Below are 27,575 nucleotides of genomic sequence, written 5' to 3'. Positions count from 1 at the left end.
ATCGGCCACTGCTGGCCCGTCCAAGTAGAATATGATAAGTATAAATTAATGTTAACTTTTAATCTCTGTAAGGATCTCTTTGAAGAAAGAGTGATTTTTAGATGTGAAAAATGCAACAGTTTTTAACATGACTTTGTGGTAATCGACAATTTCTAATTTAAAATACATTTTATAGTAAACTTTAAGTTGTATTGAATTTGTGTATCATACAGCTTCGTTGGACTTCTTTTAACAACCATGTAGTGTTTTTTTCTTGTTCCTTACTATCATATGCGTGGTATGACATTAATTAGATGTCTCACCTTTTTATTTCGTGCTTGTATAAAAGGAAAACAACAATCTGTGCTTTAACAACATTTTTCTCTCAAACCATACTCTAGTCGCCACAATACTGAACAGGGTGAAATGTGTGGTCGTGTAATTGAAATTTAAGAGGATTATTATTATTACAACGAAAGATGACCTGGAGAGATCACCTGTTTTAACAACTTGCACCACTGTATAGTAGTATGATGTCTGTCTTTAACTTAGTTACTAGACACTGAAATGTTGTCACTTAAGGGACGCTTAATATTGCAATTTGTACTGCCGTGACGTTAGTGAATCGTGCACATGCCACGAATCACGAGAATAATTATACAGTCTGTAGGATACAACACAGCATGACGTATGAACTTGAAAAGCAAGAAATAAAAATAGTTGTTACTCTTCATTTTGCTTACCTGCTCTTGATACAAATCACATCAGAGTTCCCTTCACCAAACATCTAAATTACTAATATAATTCGTGAGTGCAAATCTAAACAAAGATGAAAGGACTATGTGTTCAATATATTATTTTCAGGTTAATTAATTATTGGAGAAACAAAATTATCAATGGCATAATCCGGCAGAAAATAAGGTAACGGTTAATTTAAAATTACAATAACAACAATTTTAAACTAATCATGATGATGCCATATTAAAGTTCGATATGATGTAGTTATTAAAGTCAGGATTTACCTACTGTAGAAGTTGTTGTTATTGTATTTTGAATTTAATTATTTAGTCCAGCAGGTTTTGCATCGTAACTGAAACAACTTTAACTTAACGTTTTTGAATTTCACTTCAATAGTTTTGGGCCCGACATGGCCCGATGGTTAACGCACTCGGCTCGTAATCCGAGGGTCGCGAGTTCGAATCCCCGTCACACCAAACATGCTGTGGGGGCGTTATAACTGACGGTCAATCCCACTATTTGTTGTTAAAAGAGCAGCTCAAGAGTTGGCTGTGGGTGGTAATGACCAGCTGCCTTACTTCTTGTCTTACACTGCTAACTTAGGGTCAGCTAGCTTATATAGCCCTCATGTAGCTTTGCGTGAATTTCAAAAACAAACAAACTTTATTAGTTTTACACTTTGCGCTGAAAAATGTTTGGAAAATAAAGTTTATAAAACAGTTAGGGTGAGCATAGTGCAGATACACCTTTGCTAAGATTAAACGCACGCACACACACGGATTTACACAGAAGTGTCATGACAGATTGATTAATTTATGTTTTAACATATTCTTCATTCAAAGCCACCTATGGAATAACTGCGCATAGAAGTTCTAGGTTTTAAACTGATGATCAAGATGGAGGTTAAATAAATACCATTGTCCTTTTCAGTCTACTACAGTATCACACCCTACTTACTTAACAATTTCAAAAGGAAAAAAACATAGAAATTATTCAATATGACCTAATATGTTGTCTCCCCACTTGTAGTTAAGAGCCAAGAACAAGTTTATAATTTGAAGGATAAGTCAGGTAATAAATATGCGAATTGAGCACAGTCAATAATGACCTATTTTCTCAGAGTACGTTGTATTACCAACAGTTATATAACAAAGCCTAAAAAAAAAAAACGTAATCACGCCTACATAGTTGTAAGTCGCTGTTCCGCGTGTTTTTCATTGATTTCTTGTTACTTTAAAGTTCGTGTATGTTGTGAAAAAAAGAGAGAAAAACAAGCCGCAACGCGTTGTTATGTTTTGTGCCAAAAATAGTTAAACAACATTCAATATAACTGTTATAATCAATTTGTTAGAAAAATTGAACAACCAGTTTGGGAAATACTTTCCTATAAAAAATGATAAAGAATTATAGGGAATAAAGCAGTTTTACCAACCGAAACTGTGGAATCATCAACAAGAACAAGATAATTTAATGGAAAAAGGATTTTAATTTGTTATCGCGATCTAAATATTCAAGCATTTTTTCCTTATGTGGAAAATACGTTTTTCAAACTATTTTGTATTCGTGTCTAACCACATTAACATCGCTAAACTAACATCGCACGTTAGCTATTCTTAAATGAATTTTAGTTTAGTAAGTAGATGCACTACCAAGTAAAAATGGTAAAAAAGTATCTATTGTATATGTATTATTTTAATCGTTCCAGGAGTTTTCGTGATCCTGATGAGAGATTATGAAACACTGATTTCGCTCACTGGGATACTTCATCCTGGTGACGTAATTATAGAATTAAGTGGCGCTCGTGTCAGCGTGGAAAACACCACAAAAATCAGCAACAGAATAATAAAAACGAAGAATATATGTTTGACAATCCTGTGTCTTTCAGATCGGAAAGACAACTGAATGTATGCAAAAGTACTTCAAATGGCATTTTCATTGTAAATAGTAATTATCTGTGTAGTTATATATTTTTCATGATTAGTATTGTAAAATAATAAATTAAGAAAAGTTGAACTTGTATTCCTTATTGTACTAAATGTATTGCAAAATATTTTGTTTTGGATTTTATTCGTAAAAAGATGAAATTACACCAACAGAATTCAAGACAGACTTGCTGCAGAGGAATCAATCCAGAAAGAGATATAATTTCTGAACAAAGCTTCACTGAATATAACAGTTTTTTATGAATTAAAATGTAAATAGAAAGAGCTCTCAGTGCATTTGTAATGTACGTTAGCAGCAAATGTAGATCTGGAAATGCCAGTAATGATGTCTAAAAAAGATCTGTATGTTTAAGAGACTGAGAAAAAAACAAAATGAGATCATCTTTTACAAACCATTCAATGACAATCTCATTGGCCTGGCATGGCCAAGCGCGTAAGGCGTGCGACTCGTAATCCGAGGGTCGCGCCCGCGTCGCGCTAAACATGCTGGCCCTCCCAGCCGTGGGGGCGTATAATGTGACGATCAATCCCACTATTCGTTGGTAAAAGAGTAGCCTAAGAGTTGGCGGTGGGTGGTGATGACTAGCTGCCTTCATTCTAGTCTTACACTGCTAAATTAGGGACGGCTAGCACAGATAGCCCTCGAGTAGCTTTGTGCGAAATTCCAAAAAAACAAAACAAACAAACAGACAATCTCATTCTCTGTTTAAAGAAATTCAACACAAAGAGTACAGAAGAAATTAACAAATCTTGGTAACAGCTTTCAATATGTGTTACTTATGTTCAACAGGAAGTAATGTTTAGAAGTGGTGGCAACTGTGTGTCTCATGTTTGTTTAGGTTTTGAACCAGCTGTTTACTATGTCTGAAATTTGTTGAAAATAACTAACGTTTAGTTTCGGTATCAGCTGTTTAACTCGAAGATTGTATAACATGAAGCAATGTTTAACCTTGAAAGAAACTGTTTAACATATTCCTAGACTTTTCAACAGGCAACTGTTAATGTTACATCACTTTTAATCTTGATGATAACACAATTTCTGACTTGTTCAACAGGAACTGATATAGAAATATATAATTTTTAATCCTGTTAACAGATGAATAGGGTTATTTAGTATGCTTCAACATAGTTTAACAGGAACTAACATAAGAATGCTAAGCTGTTGTTAACAAACAGTTACAGACACCATTATTTCTTTCGATATGACATACATACAGATTTCTTTTGATCTCTCTTTTCATTAAACAACAATGATGTCAATACTATTACAAAACTATTCTTAGATACATTGTAATGTTTTTTACAATTACTGATGTTGTGAAAATTGGATGATACCTCTTCTTACTAAAGAACGAGAAAATAACTTTTTTTGAAATGTTATACAGTTGGCATACTGGCAGCTGCTTGAATTATTCAATTACTTACTGCCTCCATGCAGTTATTAACAGATGGAAGACTGAGGACTGCAGGACCAAGTTTCAAAAAAGTGGTAAAAAAAGTCAGTCAACCTGGTCCAACTTCCACCATGGCACTTAAGTAAGAGGGCACTGACCACAGCCATTCTCTCTTAAAACAATGGGTAGTTTCACTGTTCCATTTACCATTGTCATCTCTCCAAGAAAAGTGAAGGGGAACAGATAGATACGTAGATCCACAGCAGTCAAAGAATGACTAGGTGCATGGAAATAGGGAAAAGAACCACTACTGAAGAGAGATAGGTTGTGATCCGACAACATATTTTCAATGGAACAATCCCTCATGTATATATTAGTACTACTCCACAGGGGAGTGTCTATTAAAATCCCCCAAAATGAAAAAGAGAGATGGCAACTGTTCTGTAACACCATCAAAGTGTAACTGATTGTCTCTCAGGAAGACAAGAGAACAAACAATGATGGTATTCTACTTACAGTTGATTGTTGGTGTGTGTGTGTGTGTGTGTGTGTATATTGGTCTACATGCCTCATCCACAATCTTGTGGATACAAATGAGTTATAGAATCTGTCCTGTTGAGGGTGAGAAAGTATATAGTTCATTGTACTTACATTTATTTATACATGACTAATGCTTGAACCTATTGATCTATTTTTCACACATTCTACTTTAATTCCCACCTTCCTGTGCAAAGAGCATACCTGTTCCAGAAGTACCCCAGTTATGGGCTTTATTCATCTCAGAGTACATCTGTTCATTCTGGATAGATAGTTATTCCGCTGTGCTTCTTAACTGATCCTTTCACCTTTATAGAGTGGAGATAATACCACATCAGAAGCTATTTTTTGACATCAAAATATAATTTCCCATTGGTAATTCACATCCACCCTCCTCATGGCTGGTGTTCTTCACTTAGAACAGGTCAATTCTTGAAAGTGAGGAGTAAGAAGGAATAGTAGAGGGAGGCAGATGTGCCACTACTGGTGGAAAACAGTCACATGATATACACATGTTTAGAAAAAGCATAAAGTTGATAGGGTATAAAGACTGGTGCACTGATTACAAAAATATTTTTCAGCAAAGCTTAGAGTGCAAAGAGTAATTGAGATAGCTTTGTGTGATAGGAGATAGATACCTATCAAAAATACATTTTAAGTGTAAAAGTGTTAACGTTTGTGTCTCAGCACAAGAGATTTGCATGTTTAACTGGTTGGTGAAATAAGTAAGAGCTTCAAATTTTTTACACTGAGAATTAAAACGACTATATGAATTTTTGTCTTTGCAGAATATTGCTATTGAGATTCTGATAATCTTACGTCAATCATTTGACATATTTTATTTAATGATCCTAGAAATAAAGACAAAAATAAGAAAGAAAAAAAGAGCTGTTCCAAAACAACAACAACCAACTTAAAGACATTTTATGAGCCATTAAGGCAAGGCTAAAATTTAAAATTTTCTTTGAAGTTGGCTTTCCATTTTCCGTAAGAGCTTTATATCTTGTTGAACAACGTGATCAAATTTAATAAGTCAAGGATTATAACTACTGTTATTCCAGGGGGGATGGGGGGACTATACAATTTTCAACAAGATAATATACAACTCTCCTCCCATATAGTAAATACGGTGTTAAAATAGACTCTTAGTGGTGGGAAAGATTTTCAATAACTTCTCGTAATGCCGTCTCACTCGCATGTGTGTGTTACCAAATATTAACGTGGTGAACCCAAAACCACGTGTAAAGTTACCTGCATTTAGAAACTGATTACCTTTACTGTAAAGATTTTTGAACGTATTATATGAATTTTATTCTCTTTCAACATAACTCCAGTTACGACAGAAAGTGTTCGTATCCCTTGCGTCCCGAGTAGTTTTTTGTTCACAACTTAAAAAGTATCACGATAAGGCTTATAGAAATGTAATATATTACAAATATTATACCAACACAGATCTACATAAATTATAATGTGAATTAAACGACAAATAAACTGATTGAGGTATGCAAGAAAGCATGTAGATAAACCCTTCACCTATTGGAAGAGTATTCTTTGGTCAGACGAAACTAACATCAAACTTTTCGGCCACAATTACATTGATCTTAAAAGGGTCGGAGTAAATTCAGCCCACTCTGAACCTAAAGCAGTGACTAACACCAACCAACACTGCATGATCATATAAGTAAAGAAAGGCAGAGGAAGTCAGAGAGCACCTGACACTCCAGAGTACATATGATACCCAAAACCCAAGAGAGAAAAAACAAAATGCAGTGCTCTATTTATTGTCGAATTTTGCCTTTTTCATTGACATTTAACATTAACTTCCGACAGATGAAGATATCTTCCAAGATGAAAATTAAATATTTATTTGAATTTCGCACAAAGCTACACGAGGGCTATCTTCGCCAGCTGTCCCTAATTTAGCAGTGTAAGACTAGAGGGAAGGCAATTAGTTATTGCCACCCACTGCCAACTTTTGGGCTACTGTTTTACCAACGAATAGTGGGATTTACCGTCACGTTATAACGCCCCCACGGTTGAAAGGGCGAGCATGTTTGGTGCGACTGGGTTCGAACCTGCGATCATCAGATTACGAGTTGAACTCCTTAACCCACTTAGCCATGCTAGGCACAAAGTGAAAGATATACTCAGTAATAGATATTAACTACTTAATAAAATAAGCTGTTCAAAGCTGTTCAACTGTTATCTTTGTGAGGTTCACATGTTTCTCTTAACTAGGCCCTGCATGGCCAGGTGGGTTAAGACGTGCGACTTGTAATCTGAGAATCGTGGGTTCGCATTCCCGTCGCGCCAAAATGCTCGCCCTTTCAGCCGTGGGGGCATTATAATGTGACGATCAATCCCACTATTCGTTGATCAAAGAGTAGCCCAAAAGTTTGCTCTGGGTGGTGATGACAAGCTAGCTTCCCTCTTCTTTTACACTGCTAATTTAGGGGCAGCTAGTGCAGATATCCCTCGAGTAGCTTTGCGCAAAATTAAAAAAGAAGCACCTTTTAAGTATCAATCATTTTCACCTACCCCATAAGTAATGGTTTGAAAAATATATGAATGATTATAACTTATTTGACTAAATCTTCAAATATAAATTTTAAGAAAAATACATTTCCTCATTACCAAACATTTCTTACATTTTCTAGGAGCCAATGAATAACTAAACCTTAACATCCTATTAAAAATATTTCAATTTCATTTAAATTTGTACTCATATCTTAAATTGCCTTTATATATTTCCATTTTAAGATATTAGAATGATATTGAATAGGCTTCAACTGCTACTTATAAACAGATGTGCAAAAAATTTTAGACATAAATATTCATACACAACAAACAATGCTCAAGATGAATACATATAAAAACTGTTATATAACAAACAACCTTTCTCTGGTCACATTTTATAGTTTTTTTTTCTCAATTAAAAATAACTTATAAACCTTTCCATTTACACCTAGTAATACAGCATGACCTTTTTAGTTTGATGTAATAAGTGGCAATGAAGATTTACTAATCTATTAGAGTACTTTGTTTTAAATAAGGCACTATTTTTTATTACTTTAAGATTACTTGTCAACCAGTATGTACAAAGTATACTTTGTTTTGTTTTTATCTGCCACAAAAGGATAAAATCAAACACTGCAAATGTTTGGAATTGTTGAATACTTTGTGAAATATACAGACAATGGACACACATTACTAACAATTAATACAAAGTTATTACCGTTGGTTCACTGAACAAAGCAATTGTTAACCTTCTGTTTACACGTAGATACCAGAAAAGTAAAATTGAGTTCATCTTTGTGCTACACTTGTTTCTGTTTGTACAACTATCATTCTAGCAGTTACTGTCAACAGTTACTGTCAACAGATAATCTTCATTTATACTCATTATTTTATCATTATGTTTAAAACTGGCAACTGTTAATAACTTCTGAATTCTTATATACTGGAAACATGTAGCATTTGAAGATCTGTTCATTTGGGCAAAGTTTAACATTCACTTTTGAAATGATAGTAAAACAAGTATGAATAATGTTAATACCAAACTTTATTTCACAAGTAGGATATTCTATATTTATCAGACTATCATTAACATTTCAAAATATGACATACTATAAGAAATACAAATGTACATTTACCATGTGTTACTGTTGAGCAGCTCCTAGCACAACTGAAGTGATTAATTATTTTATGGTGTGAAGTATAAAAGCTCAGAGCTTTGGCTCTAAGTGAAACCAAGAGGCAAAAAAGTTAACATTTTAAAGTTCATGAAATAATTTATATTGAAAAATTAACCTAAACAGTAACTGTCACTTGGGACAAGTACTTTTGCAAGACAAACGTAAACAGTAACTGTCACTGGGTATGCGTACTTTTGCTAGATTACTTAAACAGCAACCATCACTATAAATGGGTAATTTTGCTTGTTACATTCTATTTTAAACCTACACATCACCACCATCAATTAATTTTGAACAATTATAATGATTAGAAGTGATAACTTCAACAGTTTTAACAAGACTCAATGTTAGACAAATGTAACATCCTTAATAAGCATGAACCAAAGTGATGACAGTAAAACCAACTACAGTAGTTTCACAACTGCAAATTTACTTTCTTCCAAAGCTCTGAATTCATATTCGTAAAATGACAAATGTGGCACACAGAATATTATACAACATTTTAGTTTATACCTGACAACATGTTCATATTTGATTGTTTCTGCACTAAATGAACAGTGCATATTTCAGCTCTGACTTGTAAAAATTAATATTTCCAAGAGAAGATGTAGCAAATACAACAGTAGAGAGTTTGGATTAGTGCAACAATTGAAATATTCAGATACTTATATTTGAAGAAAAAATACTATACACTGTAATAACTTTGAAATACCAAAATTATTCTTAATTCAACATCACAGTAAAGAAAACATCTTGACAACAACAGAAAAGAAAAAGCCACAAGGGACATAATTTTAACTTGGCTGGTGTAGCATTAATGGAAACCTTCATTTGTTAAATAAACAGTCTGAGTAACATATGTTACTGTGTTTTGGTAAGATATTTTATGTAGTTCTAAAAACAAGTAAAAGAAAAGAAAAACATCTGTAAGTAATCCATAACATGAAAAATCTTCAAACCTGCTATCAAAGTATGCTCTACAGCTAAGGAAAATATGGACCTCATAATTCAATAGTAGTACCTCAGATCCAAGGAAATAATAGACATGATGTATTACAAAATTTTCCTCATATAAATAATTGTTATTATTCTGTATTGAGTTTGGTTAACTTACTGTCTTGCCTAGAAAAAAATTATTTTAAACTACGATATATAAATAAAATAGAAGCTTTTCTAAGAGATTTTGAATACTTGTCCAAAAAATAATACTTAACTTTGTACACTTGTCTTTCTACTTATGTTTCAACAACTATCATCCAGGTAGTTCTAAACCTAAATATTCCATAATATTTTTCCTTCTACTTATTACTACCAATCACTTAAACTGGTATCAAATTGTTTTGTTTCTTTTTCTTGGAAATTAAGTTTGAATGGTGCATAAAGGAAACTTCAGAGAAAAACACACTGAGAAGTCGGGTCCTCCCAAAAGTGATTACTTGTTGTGCTTCAATTCTTTAAACCTGTAATTTGTTGCACATTTTGCTGGAATTATTTTAATGATTCCCTTAAAACTGTCACCATACTTTATGAAATTTCAATTTTCTTAATTTTACAGACAATAACATGGTTCAGGTTAGTTTTCATAAAAGATACGTACACATTGTCAGATGCTGTCACTGTTCGGTGGATAAAATCAGGATTTTTGGCTGAATACTGGCAGCATCCACTCTGGTTTAAGGAATTAATTCAGAAGGAGAATTTTCTCAAAAGAAAGTTTCCAAAAGCAATGAACCATCATAAAACACAAACTTTGAATTCAAGTCCACATTTTTTTTTTTTTTTTTACAAATAAACCATTATCAGTTACACATAAAACTACCCAATAGAAGTGCAGATTTAGTCTTTTTTATTAAAGGAGAATACATTTAGTTAACCAAATACTCCATCAATTTCACAGTACTGTATTTTGACTATTAAAAGCTGTACTTTGACGGATTCACTGAACATATTCATAAGTTCTTTTCTACCAACAATACTGGAAATTTCCATTATTATTCAAAATACACAGAATAATAATAATCCTCAGACCAAATATACTGAAGAAATCTAACTAACTGTAAACATTATATAAACAAAGGAATGACTGAAATGTTTTGTAGATACCAGATATTTAGACTAGTTAGAACAGTTTATCAGTAGATTCTTTGTATGATGTGGTCATACTGAAACAGATATGTATTTTAATTGCTCCATTATAAATTCCTACTTAGTTTTGCATTGCCCCAGGATTATCTTGTTACTTTTTGTTACAAGTCAGCCCCTTCGACTTAATCTGAGACAGCACTTCATATCTCAATTTCTCTTGTGCTACCTCCTTCTCCCCAGGATATTTATGCTCATCAGGATGCCACTGTCTGGAGAGTATCCAGTAACGAGCCATGATCTCTTCCTGTATAGCACTGGACTACAGATTTAAAACCTAAAAATGAGAGGAAAATATTACTTTTATGACTTTCAATGCAAGTTCATTTTGCTATAGTTTGAGCATTTGAAATGATATTTTACCATGCAGCTCTGTACCATAGGTAGTGCAAGAGGTAAGTAAAAATGTATCTCAGGATGGATGGTATAGGTATTAACTCTTTTATTAATAAAGCAGAGAACAATGTTTCGATCTTCTTGGGTTAACCTGAAGATAACTTAAGAAGGTCAAAATGTTGTTCTCCGCTTTATTAGTAAAAGTGTTAATACCCATACCAGCCATTCTGAGATACAAGAAGTAAGTTTGTCCAGGACATAAACTTGAAGGGGCACTAATTACCAGCTTGACTAACAAAGTGAACTTTTTGGATTTGGTTTGGAGAGAACTGGATTTATATGTCTCATAGAGCACTAACAGACATCTATATGATTTACAAGAAACAAATCTGTTTTTATAATGTGATCTAAGATGTGTAAGGAGACTATGATAATATGCAGAACCAAAACCTGGCCTTTCATACCAGTAGAAATCAGGCTTCCAAGACACAACTGAAAGCAGTTATGGAGGATGTCACCATTGACCTTTGATCAGGTGTTCTGTGTGTTTCCCATTTACTATAACAAGAGTATACAACCAATGCAACATGCGACATCCTGAATCACACTGGCTTGCAAATTTTCCTTTATGGTTCATTACATTACCACAAATGTTAGTTATGATAAGTTCCACCAACACAATAGGTTGTTGCTTTAGCTTCCACCTTATTAATATCTATTTATTTTCTCTTTCCAGTATCATGACTTGTGTCACAACCAAGAACTGGTTATAACACAAATCATACAGGAATAACTTTAGCAACCAAATGTTTATTTATAAAGATACAAATGCATGTAATGTTCTAAATGTGTTTTTTAACACATTCATAAAGAAGTACCAATTACATAAATTTAAATGTTGGACGTCTATAAAAATTGGTTTAGATTCATTTTATCACTTTATGTATGAGAAGAGGGTAGAGAAAAAGGCAGATAAGCATTGTTCATTTTACTAGCCTTAATATGAGCACTAAAAACAGATACCAAAGTTTGTCTTAGAAAAGTGAAATAAATAAGCTATAATAATAAACATATTTTTTACATTGTTTATACATTTCTTCAGTTATTTCTAGTCAAAAGTAAATATAACAACAAAACCTATCTAAATAATATATTAATTTATCACAGAAATAAAACAACAGGAATAAAATATTAAAATGTGAAAATTCAATTTATTTGGATCTACTACCTTCAAAGCATTTCTCTCTACTTGTAGATCAAATGCTTGAATTAATTGGTGCCATCTTTCTTTCCAACCATTATACTGAGCAAAGACATAAATATCTTTCATGACAGATTTAACTTCTTGTCACACAAGACTTGTGAAAAAAATTCTTAGCTGCATCTCAACACTTCATTTCATTTCCGTTCTGATCTGTCACAGTGCAGTTGAAATATAGCCATGAAGTCCAGAGAAAGATGTACAATGCTCTACAAAAGAAAGGACCAAGAGTCGTTTCGAGATGGAACGTCTAGGAAGGGGTTTTCTTTGCCATTTCTTAGAATACCAGTTAAAAAACACTGAGAAGACAGAGTTTAGGTCCCAAAAGTATAATGGGTATGTCAAGTAGGCACCTAACAGTGGCCACCAGAAGGAGCCTTGTTCTCGTCCAATGTTTCCAACAGGATGAATACCTGAAGAAAAAAGTATATGCACACTCAAGTCATGTTCTTTACAAAAGAACAGCTATTTCAGAATTTCCTCTAACATCACTTTTTTTAAAAACAAAATACACAAATAACATAACAATGAATGAAATGGACATCTCAGACTGACTATATTGTAAGATAAACATAACAAAAACACTTCAACAGCATTAAAATAAAAGATGATCTATAAATAAAATTATTATTCAGCGAATGGTTAATTGGACTGCACTCTACCAAACTGCATTAAGTGTTGAATATGCACTGTGTATCCTGTTACACTTTATAACATATCAACATATTAAGAAAACAAATCAATTTTAAGACTTTTTTGTTTATTTTTAAAACCAAAACTCAGTAAATAAAAATAATGTAAATAATAAATTACTAATTATATTCAAGCTAAAGAATATACTGCACCTTTCATCAACTAAATTATGGTGAAAAGTAAATCTTTATCTTTGTATATTTCAAACACAAACTGATAAAAAAGCATGAAACAATGTTTGGAAAGATTCAACAGTTAGATATAATTAGAACAGGAGGTAAAAAAAAATTAATTTTACAGTAAGTTTGCAAAGCAGAAGGTACTGATAAATAGTTTATAATAATTGGGATCTTTTAAAAGCCTGTTTTGAAACCTTTTCAATGGGTATATTTACAGTAACTGTGCACTGTAGTAACTTTCCATGTCTGATGATGATACTAAAACGTAGGAATTGTTGAGATTTTGTTTTCAAACTTATAAGAACATGGACAATCTTAGTGAGTGGATAATAACTCGAGTAATATAAAGTTGGGTGTGAAACTCTGGAAAGAACTTGTATTTTGGGTGAGAGGAACATAAAGGCATTGTATAGAAATAAAATAAATTAGATGTGATAAGTAAGTAAACAGACTTCTCAAATTTATCTGTAGAAATTCTGAAAAAGGTATGCTGTATGTGCACTCTTTCATCAAACATTAAGAACCTGCTAAAGTCCTGATTAGATCAACCACACATTGGAGCATATTTAAGCAGTGAAATACAGTCTGAAGTACAAACTTAGAGTTAAATAACAGGGTAATAAATAAAAGACTCTAACAACTCCTATTTTAGTTAGACCTGGTAGTTAGGGTACCCAACTTACAATCTGAGAGTTGAAAGTTCAACTTCCCATAAATGAACATGTTTGACCTACACAGCTGCCAACTGGCTTGCAAATATGCTGGCCGACCCAAAACTAGTTCAGATTATGAACATAAAAAAAAAAAGAATAACGATTACTTTAGCCATAAACTAAGGCATGTACATATTTTCATAAACTAGTTCTTTATGGATTTCAAACACACAATATATAACTTTTTTAGCATTTCAAATGATTATATAATAAACTTTTATATATATGTAGATTTGTATATGATTTATTTCATTTATGACCACATGTGTGCTTGTTTGTGATAAACTGTAACATGCACGTGAGTTATACTTATTAACAAAAATACTAATCAATAGATAAAGTCAATTACATCAATCAACAGAATTTGCAATCTGAAGCAAATCACAACAAATACCAAGCAGACAGCTTAAATATTTAAAGATATGACTGTTCTATATAATTCATACATTTATATTTAAATAACAGACAAACTTTTGGTTTCACATATACTTTTTCTGAATATGTGCATGTATATAAGTGAGAAACAATACCTAAAGTGTATAATCAACATATATGTACGAAGCTTCCTATGATCTCATGAAAACCACTCACATTTCACAGGATGATATCTGGTTGTTTTCCATTTGTTATCAACTTACACCTGCAACTTTCTCACATTACTAACTCATATTCAATACAGATGCACAAGTTAAATCTGATAAATTATCTAAACATTCGACTGAAAGAAGTCTGTTGTCTCCAGTGTACTGAAAAACAAATACTTCTCTGAAGTTACACATCCTGGAATTAAGTTTCTTTTAAATGTTCTAACCATTATTTGTTCTTCATCATTCTAAATGATTATTTGATATTTTCCATCTGTATTTATGCAGAAATATTTTTTACTAAATAGTTTATGTCCAAAAATTCAAAATAACATAATGCAAATATGCAAATACAACATAAGTTGTAGCTGCACTCTGTCTACAATGTATGATACAGATGTGTGTGTGTGTGTGCACTTGTACATACACATGCACATATTCACAACAATGTGAGACCTGTATTTTAATAGTTTAAACTGGAAAATAATTACTTAATCCCATGCACAAGGGTGTGGGTCAAAGTACAAAATCCACGACCTTTTGCAGAGCATAACCCAAGACAGTATATGTTTCTGATATTAAAGTTATTAACTATTTGTTTTACCCTACACTGCTGATTTAATACTTCTTTGTAGAAGGTGGATAACTAGCAAGTACAACATACAAGAATACTGAATAAATCCTAAAAATATGTATTTCATAAGTTTTGTAGGTTAAAATAATTCAATAACAAGACGACATGCTTATCAGAGACATCATTATTACTTACAAAAATCCAACTTATCGATTCAGACTAACATCCTTAGTTAAGATGCATCTTGACATCTGATTTTATGCAAACAACAGACTTTTGTATTTCACTGAAAGCTTGCAACATTTCAAATAGATGCACACAATAAATATAGGTTTATGCTCAATATTTCTTCCCCAATATGGGGTTGTTCCAACAGACCAAGCCTGTGCACAATGGATTAAAGAAAAGTAAAATGACAGACGATTGTGTAAAGTTTGGAGTGGCTTGTAGAAAGTCAGTTAATACACTTAGACTACATATAAAACTAAAAGCACCAGTGGTATGTAATGTTTTATAAAGTCATTACAGTTTTAACAGAATCCCAATCAACAACACATCCTGCTTCCTTGAGTTACTATTTCAGAACAATTTCCAAAATTAAATACACTAAAAACAGTCTGTTCATCCTTCAGTAATAATAATAATATAGCAAAACGTAACCAAGTACTTTACAGGTACTTTTTAAAATAAATACTCTACATAGATATTAAACATTTACAAACTGTCTTTACCTACTTCGAAATGAAAGACCAATAACAAAGGGAGGACAGTACTGATAATCCAAATATATCCTTTATTTTCTCAATACTAAAAAACATATATCTAAATCTTGATACCACTTACTGTTTACTCATTCAAATTGTCTTTTTTGAACTTATAAAACACTACACACAAATTTGTGAAAAACCTGTCATTTATGGTACAGTTCTGAATACAAAGAAAGAAAGAAAGGTATTTTCTGCAACATTTATAGCAAACACCTAGGCTGGAGTCCTATAATGTTTAGGCATAGTCATAACTAATTCAGAACTGCTAACCAAGTGGAAGAAAACTAGTCAACACCAGAATCACTTAATAATATGCTACTTGTAACCAAATATCAGGTATAAGATTCACCACACAGCTGAAAGTATGTTCAGTAGCATAAGCTATTTTCAGACTACACTTTATACCATACACTGTAACAGAATGTAAAAATTAATAATTTGGTGGTAAAAATAACAAGACTGAATAATTAATACTAGTTGAAGCACCAGAGCCAAACAATATTTATCCGTGTTTTTAAGAGTCAAAGATCAGACACATGTGAACAGAAAATTGCCAGATGACTTATCAATGATGTAACTTCTATTTTTAAAGGGAATAAAATAGTTACTCTAGAAATTGCAGACCAGTTAATATTTGTTACATTAGTATGTGAAGAATTCTAAACACATCTAATGAAATAAACTTGGCAAAAATTCTAATGAAATACAACATATCTAGGTTATCTTGGAGATTTGGTTAGTGTAGCATAAATAAGAAAGGCCTTCAATGGTTTTACTGTCTTGAAATGTTTACATGTTTTACAGTAATTCCTGTACATTGAATCCAAATATGATAACCATTTATCACCATCACACATAGATTTTCCACAACATGTCATATATACTTCAACACAAGTGATTCATTAAAATAATGACAACCAATATTGACCAAGTAGTCTTATCAATCTTTCTAGAACCCACAAGAAACACATAATAAAACACATAAATGTTCACTTTAGTAAATGTAATAATAATTTCATCTAAGTTAGTTTTTTCTACTCCATAATTTGTAAGACATCCTTATGTAATAGAAAAAAATATATATATATTATTTTTGAAATTTGCATATCTGAATTATGGCAAATCTATAAATAAAACCAAAACTTTTATGAAGTTCAAATTCATAAGCCTGTGAAATCAGTTAGAATTTCCCTCTTTTCAACTACACTATGTAACCAAATTTTTACCTTTTCTTCTTCCTGGGCAGAAAATGTTATTTCCCAATGGCTCATGCCTAAAGTAAATGGAAATGACCTATTTTTCTCTTCAAACTGCTTTTGTGACCTGGGAGTGTATAACCAAAACATAATGGAAGACTGTATTTGGGGCCTAATACTTGAAAGTGATTTACATTACAGTCACAAATCTAAAAGAAAACTACTCACTTCTTAACTTTTGTGTATAACTTTACTGTAGATACATGTGAATCTTTATACATATGTTGCTTTATTCAGACCTTATGTAAATAAAAATGTGCAAATTTGCCCATTTTTACATAGAAAATAGGTTAGTTTCTAAATTCATTATCCAGATCACAAAAGCAAAGTTTGAAGGGAATAATGACCATTTTCTGTACTTTTACAACATAAGTCATTAAGAAATAGCATATGCTATCCAGGAACAAAATTTGTGTTGCATAGTGTTATCCAAATAATCAAAATATCATCATAATTTAGTATTACCATTGTGAGTTAAATTCAAGGTTGCTCAGCTGAACTAATTAGTATTGTGACATACGAAAAGAATCAACTGATAAAAGTGTAGTATTTCTCATTATTTTATTTTTTATTATTAAGTATTATTTTTGAAGATTTTATTGTAAAGGTTGTGGACTGAGAGCTCTTTATTTCAAAAACTAATTGGGCTGGAATTTGCTAATCGATTAATAGTCATACCTCATATCCTTAATAGATAACATTCAACCAAATGATTATTCTCATAAGATACATAAAAACAAACAAAAATACTTATGATATTAAATGTTGGATTTTGACACCTGTGGTGGGCACAGCAAAGGTAGCCCATAACATGGCTTTGCATTTAACCATTACTATTTCTTACCACTGCTCCCTCTTGTGTATACTAACAACAACATCACTAGGCTCTTCCAAACCTTACTGTTGTATATACTAGCAACAACATCTAGTGTATTAAGTATATATGTAACTACAGCTGATATAAAATAGTATAAAACTGAATTTTATTAAGCACAACTTTTTCCTTTGTTTTAGAGGACCAGTAATTTGTATAATACAATCATTTGTATAATAGAAGTGAATGACTTCTAATACATTCCACATGTGTATATGTGTGTGTGTGTGTGTGTGTATTATTACTATTTACAAATAAATCTTTAAATTTCACTTACTTTTCTTAAAACACAGAACAGTTACAGTGATTTATGACCTACACTATCTATTTTTTAACTTTTCCTGTATATAAAACTACACTATCAGTATTAGCTGACAATAAGTAGTAAGTGTGTTAAATTAACAAATCTAACATTTATTGCTGAATGAATTTAGTAAAGCTATTTTATGATATCTTTTATCATGTAGTCGGTTTATTATAGATTAACCTTCTGGTAACAGGCATATGAAACTGTAATAATGAAATAAAACCTACTCAGAGTAACTGAAAACACCTAATTACAGTTCTCACAGTGAGTGTTAGTTAAACTTAAAATGGTAAACTGACTCTGGTTCTGAGTCTTGTTCTCAGATTTTACTCATTATTCATATCACATCACAATTAGTAGTCAGTATAAATACCTACTGGAAATACTGTTTAATAAAAGATATAATCTGACAACCCCACATATCCAACCATAATATGGATTTGTTTAGGTGTTTCAGTACTGGTTTAAAAATACTGTTATTGTTACATAATGTAATTAATTACTTTTAATTTTGTAATGTTAATAAAAACGACACACATGTAAGGGCTCATTACATGAACCTTACCTAACAATGAAAATTAGAATGAGTAATTTGAAATGTGAAAGAAACTAAAGAACAACTAAAAAGTAACATAAATGGACATAAACATTTATAAGAAAATGTTTACAACTACAGAAATTAACACTATAAGAAGTCAACATATACTGCAAAGTTATGTACGGAATTGTGAAGTAATTATTACACATCTCTATCAGCAACAAGTTATGAAAATGTTAACACAACGTGAACTTGTTTTTCTTACCATCCTGGAGAGCTTTCTGACATTTAAGCAACCAACAATGGATGTATAACATCTTTATAATATTAGATCTACACAGTTCATACACTTACACGTAGAGTACCAAGAAAGATACCATCAAACACTCTGTATGCTTCCTAGAGATGTACAGCTGATGACTAAACAATAAAAAACAATAAACGTATACAGTCACAAATACAATAACTTCTTTCGAAGACTCTCTCATTAATGTTTAATCTTCTTAAAATGTATCCTCCATTATGGCTAAAATAATTAATATTTATGTTATCTTAACATTTTAGACACAGTAACACCCCTTATAAACATAACCTTTCATGACTAAATCATTTCTAAATTGCAAGCATACACACTTATATATGTGTGTGTGTGTATGTGTATATATATATATATATATATTATTTTATCAACTAAAATTAAAATATTAATTAATGACATACAGTATTAAATCAATATAATAATTAATAACAAACAATATTAAATTCAATCATAAATTAATAATAAACAGTGATTAAATCAAAATATTAATTAATAACAAACGGTATCAAATGAAACATTAATTAATAACATACAGTTTTATATCAAAATATTAATTAATAACATAAATTATTAATAACAAACAGTATTAAATTAAGATATTAATTAATAACATAAATTATTAAATTAAGATATTAATTAATAACAAACAGTATTAAATTAAAATATTAATTAATGACACAGTATTACATGTAAGTCACATATACTATTCAAAGGAAGAAACGCAAAGGCAAAATTTGAGACATATTGTTAACAAGTTCATTCCGAGTAGTTCTGTATGGCATGTGTGAAACTTTGCACATTCACTGCTAAACATCCAAAGTCTGCAAAGGCGTAGTCCACGCTCACTAGTTGAAGTTTAACGTCACTCAATGTCAATAACGAGTATGCCCCCCGTAAGCATCAATAACTGCTTGGCATCTCCTGCCCATAGAAGCAATGAGATGACGAATCACATCCTGTGGAATGGCTGTCCACTCAGCCTGCAAAGCTGCTGCAAGCTGAGGTAGAGTCTGGGGTTGAGGTTGTCGCCGTCGCAGACGTCGGTCCAACTCGTCCCAAAGATGTTCGATGGGATTTAAATCTGGTGATCTGGAGGGCCAGGGAAGAAAGTTGATGTTGTGGTGTCTCAAGAAGACAGTGGTGAGTCGGGCTGTGTGAGAAAAACGTCGTTAACATTCACCATGATGGGTTGCACATGGGGCCTAAGAATCTCGTAGACGGTTGCATACGGTCTGATCGGAAATCCTACGCAGCCCTGGTATGGTTGAGGCAGTAGACGTCGCAGTGGTGGTCCTATCCCGAAGGCGACGTAACCGGATGTAGTGATCTTGTGCGGGCGTGGTCACATAAAGTCTGCCAGATCGTGGACGGTCACGAGTTGATCCATGTTGTTGGTGACGATTCCATAGCCTTGTGATGGTGCTTGGGTGGGCATTCACAGCTCTGACAACATCTGATCGAGATTCGCCTGCTTCCAAGCGACCAATGGCGTTGTTGCGTTGTGCTTCAGTCAGTCTTGGCGTGACTGTATTGCGTGTCGATGGCTTAACACTGAGCTATGGAAACCGAGAACCCGTCACTTTTATAGGGATTTTGCACACGTTGCACTTGCAGAACATGCAGATCTCTCAAACAAATTTATTGGACAAGCATGCGTTTTGTCGAAAAATCCGATGTTTTCCTCCGTTTTCAAAGTGCACAACTTTTATTGTCATTTTGGTCTGACAATCAGTGCCTTAACACGTGTAACATCACATACTCTGAGCTTGTAACGTTATTACATATATTTCTCTTTAAAATAACAAAAATATCCCTTTTGCGTTTCTTTTTTTGAAGAGTATATAAAGGAAATTTATGCTCTGCAGGTTAAAGTTTAAGAATCGTTAATATGCAGGAGACTTAGGATAAATTTTGCAAATACTGATTGATTGAATGATTAATTGGAATTAAGCACAAAGCTACGCAATGGGCTATCTGTGCTCCACACACCTCGGATATCAAAATTCGGTTTCAAGCAGTGTAAGTCCGCCGTACCAGTAGGGACGTTTTGCAAGGATAGTTAAGACGCGAAGAAGAATGAAAACACGAACAAATAAGGAAGTCATGGTAACTTATACAACACTCTAAGTCACCTCTCAGCTTGAATACTGTACAAACTACATCACAGACAGTACAGGATATAAAGGGGTGCAACCCGTGCAATAGCTTGAGAGTGTAAATTCAGTGAACTGAAGAGAGAAGATGAAGGGAAACTATCCAAAAACCCACGATACGTTCACAAACACGTTGACAAAAATCATATTGAATGTTCACATTTCCACATGCATCAAAGCAAAAAAAATCAAATAAAAATGTGAGAAATGTTCTACTTCTAATCCACTGTAGACATATTATGTGAAATAAGTTAGCTGTTTAATATTATTTAAGTTTTACAAAGACAAGGGAGTAAATATGACACAAGTGGTATCAGATAGTGACACTATACAGGCTATTATCTATGATAGTAAATAATGTTTCATGCTGGTGAGGTGGAATCTATTGTATTTGTGTGTCATTACTCAACACTAAGAATGTTTATCTTTTCACAAACGTTTTTTACTGCCCCCATTCTATTTTATCGAATGTTTTTCAATTACGACCTGATGAATTTTGATATCGTACAAACGATATTACCGGCATTCGCATACACAGGAGGAGTTCTAAAGAGGTCAAGGTGATATTGTTTTCTTTTTATTGGAAACATATGGTAGAGTTTCAATGAAAAAAAGATTTAAAAATAAATCATTACAAATCTCATTGTCGTGTGGTGTCACAAAATCGTCCAAGAAAATGTGATATATTTTTATTAGTTTCCTTTTAAGATTTACTTCTTACTGTTTAATTGTTTGTGAATATTTGGTAAATCCAGCTTCCCCTAACCTCTATATCATGTAGATTTATATTTCAACATTGCCGTTAATATACGTGTTATTCATTACGTTAACAAACAGTAGCTTGACAGGGACTTGTAAAGTAGGGGGATGAGAAGTTATATATCCGATTAAATTTTAAAATAATGTGAGAAAATATTTTATACTAAAATCATAAATCATTAAATAGTTGTTGTTTTTGCTACACATATAATTATAGCATAATATTTCATTATACAATGTTCTCTAATTCCTATAAAAATACACATAATCACAATAATCGCTGAATGTGAAGGGAGAAGATAAAACAGTTTCTTTAATTCCCCAAGAGTTATATCAGTTTTGTAGTCACATAAAGGTACTCATTCTTCTATTTTCATCAGAATATCAATTTTCTTATTTTATCCTTGTGTTAGTGCAACGAAAATATTTTATGTAAAATAAGTCACCCTTATTATATTTCATTGTTCACACGCTAGTTGCTCTATAATTATATTTATTTAGCAGAACCAACATTACAACCACCATTAGACAAATTAAGGTGTTGTTGGTGTGAGTTTCAGGCTCTAGAAGTAAAGATTCGTTTGAATAAATGTTTAGAAATAAACGTTTAATAAATACACTTATAGAGAATCATTATAGCCATTCCAAGAAAACATGTTCAAATATTTTACGTCAGTAAAAATAATTAAGCTAAAAGTTTACTTAAAACTAATATTAATGAGAAAATTCATTCGTCAACTTTTGAGTAAATACGACGTTAAGATTATACAGTTGGTAAAGGTTCCAGATCCTGTTCTTCTACAGTAGAACCGACTTTTTTCTTGTCAATTCTTTTAACTCCACCTATAGATCTGTGTACTCTGTATAAAAACAAATCATAAGAACGTATTCGAAATATAAAATATCCTGATAAACGAACAACACAAGGTCATTTGTATTTGTTTACAAATTACACTAAAGACTTTCTGACATACATGTGTTAAACTACTGAGTCACTTTTATGAAATACCCGAGAAAGAATGAACATTATTATTCTACGAAATCTAACTCAGTCTATCTGTTAACTGTTTCCAAGTTATTAATATATTATACTTTTTTTTTACAAATTTCTCTAATTCATGTTTTTGTATTTTGGACAACCAAAAGGATGAACGAAAGTTGTTTTTGTATTTCGCTTGTGAGAACCCTAATGGTGCACATAATTTGAAGTCTACTGAGGTATCAATAAAAACTGTTTATGCTGGGATACAAAATGTTGAAAATTACATGGTTGTATCCTTAGTTAATGAATTACTGCATTTAAAAAGGAAAGATTCTTTTGGGCTTCCATGTATTTCACATTATAAAATGATATTTTCTGTTTAAATTAAATCATTTTATTTAAAGCATAATCTGATAAATCATAATAATCAATGCTTTCCTTGATACGAAGAATCCAACTGTTGAAAAAATAAATTCTAAAAATTATTGGAGAAAAAGAAATACAAATGAGACTCAATTATTTGAGTAATGTAATATGCATAGCCTTAAGTTTCGATTGAACAAGATTTAAATATGAGTTTATGATATATCTCTCAACAGTGTTCAATTTTCAGTTATGTTATTCGTCTTGTATTTTACAATAGAAGACTGAACCAGAAAATATTACCAGATAGACGATGTGAGGTGCACAAATCGTTGTTACACAGACAATGGTGGCACTAGTTTCCATTCCATGAGCTCTAAGAGGGATTGGGTAGAGTTCTGCTGTCTGCTGATACACGGCAACAAAGGCCTCAATACAACCAAATTTACCCACGATGGCCAGAGCTGTTGTAGTGACAGGCAACTGTATAATGAAAACAGAATTGTAACTTTTATTTGAAATATATAAAAACTGATGCATAAAACAAAGTTTATTCATATTTTGATGGAATAAACTGTGCACTTTCAAATGAAATGATATTCCCAAATCTTAAAACTGTGAAGATTAACTGACCTTCGTTATTTAATAAAGAACTTAAACAATAATGCTTGTGTTCGTTTTTGTTTTGTTTAACCCACCAGATATTTGGAGTTCTGTGAACTGTTTACCTTTAATTAATGATTTTGACGAAATTACTTTAATGCTAGGAATTCAAGCACCCTCGTTGAGTTATAAGCAATACCAATTAACATTAAGAGATTGGAATTATTGAATAGCAATTCTTTTTCGTATTAAGTTTAAGCCATGTGTTAAGATCTATGAACATGTGTAAAAGTTAAACTGTTTATACTAACAAACGTTTATCAGTGGAGGAACCGAAACACTTATATATATATATACATAAAACTCAAAATCTCTTTGTTTTTTGTTGGCTTGTTTATGTGCTGCGTTCAATGTTGAGGTGACACTTCCATCACCTGAAAGTGTACTAAACGACAATATTTTTTTGACATACGCATCTATCGTTTTATATCTGAACCGATAATTCTATCAATAATATACGCATGTTTAAATGGTTCAATTTAGTTATAGATTATTAACTATACCTCTACTACATCATATATTTAATCTCGCACACAAAAGACAATCTAAATATTCTCCCTCAGGGTTTATTTTTCATTGCCAGTGAAAGAAAAAAAAAAAAAACATCATTCATAAGGAAGCCCTGATTTAAAAAGTGTTCTTAGGTTATTTTCAAGAATCAAACCTAAGTTTTTCTTTAAAATATTTGCAAAATATATTTCTGTCTATCAAAGTGTTCAATGGGACGCAGATACTACAAGGTTTTTCAAAAAACCCGAAGAAAACGGGATAAAGCTGCAAGTTTAAGTGCAATGAAGAGTTTATTACGAAAAGAAAACGAAACAAGCTGTTAAGGGAATGATGTGTATGTTTGAAGTATTTATGTTTCCTGTTCATAATTAGTACGTCATAAATAATTGTGTAGAAGAAACTCGTTTGTTTCGGAATTTCGCACAAAGCAACTCGAGGGCTATCTGTGCTAGCCCTCCCTAATTTAGCAGTGTAAAACTAGAGGGAAGGCAGCTAGTCATCACCACCCACCGCCAACTCTTGGGCTACTCTTTTACCAACGAAGAGTGGGATTGACCGTCACATTATAACGCCCCCATGGCTGGGAGGGCGAGCATGTTTTGGCGTGACTCGGGGGCGAACCAGCGACCCTCAGATTACGAAGCGCACGCCTTAACGTGCTAGGCCATGCCAGGCCAGAAGAAACTCAGTCTTACATTATTATTAAAATGTCTTCTCTGTTTATATTACACTAAACTTTTAACATAAGTGATGCTAATTTTTCGCAAAACGTACATTATGTACATTTTAGGCATAAATGTGGTTAGTTGCTGTTAAATTGTTTCTTTGTTTAGTAATTCTTGTAAATCAATATAAGGTACTCCTTGGAATTATTCAAAAAATGTAATTCAAATAATTTTTTTATTAAGAAATTAACAATATATATTTCTAAAACATTTAGAAGTACACATTTTCTGTACTTTGATATTCATGTGTTCACACAAAATGCTTACCATTACAAACTACCATAGTTCGCTTAGCTGAGCCAACATCTACTGTAGGCTGATTTTAGATATCATAGATTCTATAATAAACTAAGTTTTAATTGCATACGGCCCGGCATGGTCAGGTGGGTTAAGGCGTTCGACTCGTAATCCGAGGCTTAGCAGATTGTGACATGCGAGTACAAATTATGTGAACAGAGAATATCATTGTTTAATGTGTTTCTTTACTGTTCTGTCTTGTGACTGAAGTTTAAAGATGTACTTGTAAATAATATAAATATACATGTGTAATGTAGTACAACTGAAATGTGATTCTCTAAAACAGAACAAATGAAAATCAGTTGCATTTATTAAAGGCCAGTTTTATACTAGTTTGTATCAGCTGTGGTTACATGTGACTAAATGATTTGTGTATTAAAAAAATGTTGCATTGTTAAGTAATCAACTTTTGTATTATCTTACTTTAGAACTTTAAAGCTGTTGAATGCCTGCAAGTATAATTAACTAAAATACGTTACCATTTGTTACATTGACTTACTGTATCATATTTATTTTAGTTTCTAGGACTCAACAAAAACCTAGATTAGAAAAGTTTACTTACCACACAGTTTGTCATTAAGGCTTGTTTGACTGTGTTTGTGTCATCAGTAGCAGTAGTACAAGACATACTCAAGTTGAAGGGTTAGTATGAGCTGATACTTTGTGTTGAGTATGTACAGTGGGACAAGGTAACTTTCATTGTGACTTAACACTATGATATATACATATGTTTTCTTAGGTTCATCTTGTATAAAAATGTTTTCTCATGCTCTAGCAATAATGACTCTTATTTCTTATAAATAATTTGTAGCTTGGTATTTCAAAACCTTCTCTCATGAAGATTGTTAATATCCAACTAAGTCTAAGTGATACTGATAGTATCAAAATTTTCAGTTTTCAGAACAGCCAGTGACTCCTGTTTTGTTGTCTCCTGCACAATCGGATGATTACTGTTACTTTCATCTAATTACCGGAGTTAATCTTGTGTAAGTTGTTGTGAAATAAAACCTAAATACCTGAGCATCAAGAACGTTTTATGTTAAACATCAAAAGTCACCATTCATAGCTGAGAACACGGATAAAGAATAAGTCTCACAAATAAGTCTCTGAAGAGACTGTTTCTGCAATTCCAGTAATGTAGTTGGATTACTTTATGAACAATTTGCACTAAAAACTTTGAAACTCAGGTTTGTATTACTGCTGTTCACTTTCAAAAGGGAATGTTTTTCATATTTTTGTTTTATGTTGCAACAGTTAGTTTATAAGAAAATAAAAAATGGATGCTATTCTTCTCAGTTTTTAGTAGTTTAACTGAGAAATGAACAGCTTAAAAAGAATTAAAACGCTAGAAACTGGGTTTCAAAACCCGTGGTAAGCAGAGTACAGATAGCCTATTGTTTAGCTTTGTGTTTAATTCAAAACAGTATCTTTAACTGATATTTTAATTTAAATATTGTTACAATGTTTATACATTTATAACTACTCAATTATAATTTATATGTATCACGAAACATCTGTTAGCAGTCTTATTATGGTTGATATCATAGAAATTACTAAGACTTGTATTGTCAAAAGAAATTGCAAAACTTCGTATAAATTTTATTTGCTTTTACCTAAATTTCAAGTTGAAATCTTAGGCAAGTGTTGTTATCGTTTATTAAATCTAAATTAGTTGGTACTGCATTTTTTTTTAATTTCGCGCAAAGCTACTCGAGGGCTATCTGCGCTAGCCGTCCCTAATTTAGCAGTGCAAGACTAGAGAGAAGGCAGCTAGTCATCACCACCCACCGCCAACTCTTGGGCTTCTCTTTTACCAATGAATAGTGGGATTGATCGTAACGTTATAACGCCCCCACGGCTCAAAGGGCGAGTATTAATGTGCGAACGGGATTCGAACCCGCGACCCTCAGAACTGCATGACATAAAAATTAGTCTACGAAACTAAACGTGGTTTTACTTTACATTAATATGTTCAAAACAAGTTTATAAAAGAGCGAGAGGATAACCAGTTATTTGGTACTCAAATCTCAATGAACAAGATATTAATAGTGAGAGAACGCAAATAAAATACGGTGGCAAATTAGTTAACCAACATCCAGTTTGAAGACGCGGAATTTACACATGCAAAATCGTGAAGGTGATTACTAATATGATGTCAGAGGTAAATTCAAAGTTTTTTTTAGACCATATTTTCATTTATTAAACGATACTAATTTTAGAGAAATAATATCTAAATGGAAAAACCTATCTTCTCAACTTGTGTCCTAATTCTTAGCTAATGTGAAAAACTGAAC

At 32.2% G+C, this 27,575-nt stretch overlaps 1 protein-coding gene across 1 annotated transcript; it reads right to left on the bottom strand.

The window, feature by feature from the left end:
- Positions 1 to 9,005: 9,005 nt before the first annotated feature.
- LOC143242866 (uncharacterized) lies at positions 9,006 to 13,760 on the bottom strand. Its single transcript, XM_076486463.1, has 3 exons — positions 13,581 to 13,760; positions 11,993 to 12,438; positions 9,006 to 10,705 (listed from the first exon to the last, which is right to left on the bottom strand). Exons 1-2 carry the CDS (start codon positions 13,618 to 13,620, stop codon positions 12,182 to 12,184), a joined length of 297 nt encoding a protein of 98 aa, XP_076342578.1. The 5' UTR covers positions 13,621 to 13,760; the 3' UTR covers positions 9,006 to 10,705; positions 11,993 to 12,181.
- Between the last annotated feature and the right edge of the window lie 13,815 nt (positions 13,761 to 27,575).

The sequence above is a fragment of the Tachypleus tridentatus genome, unplaced genomic scaffold (assembly GCF_004210375.1).
Source record: "Tachypleus tridentatus isolate NWPU-2018 unplaced genomic scaffold, ASM421037v1 Hic_cluster_2, whole genome shotgun sequence".
Lineage (NCBI taxonomy): Eukaryota > Metazoa > Arthropoda > Merostomata > Xiphosura > Limulidae > Tachypleus > Tachypleus tridentatus.
This window is presented reverse-complemented; position numbering and strand designations above follow the sequence as displayed.

Excerpts from the sequence above, each read along its gene's own strand:
- LOC143242866 (XM_076486463.1), bottom strand. The coding sequence starts at position 13,620 with ATGTTCATTTATGGGAAGTTGAACTTTCAACTCTCAGATT. Across the intron at positions 12,439-13,580 it reads GAACTTTCAACTCTCAGATT|GTATTCATCCTGTTGGAAAC; the intron begins GTAAGTTGGGTA and ends TTTTTTCTTCAG.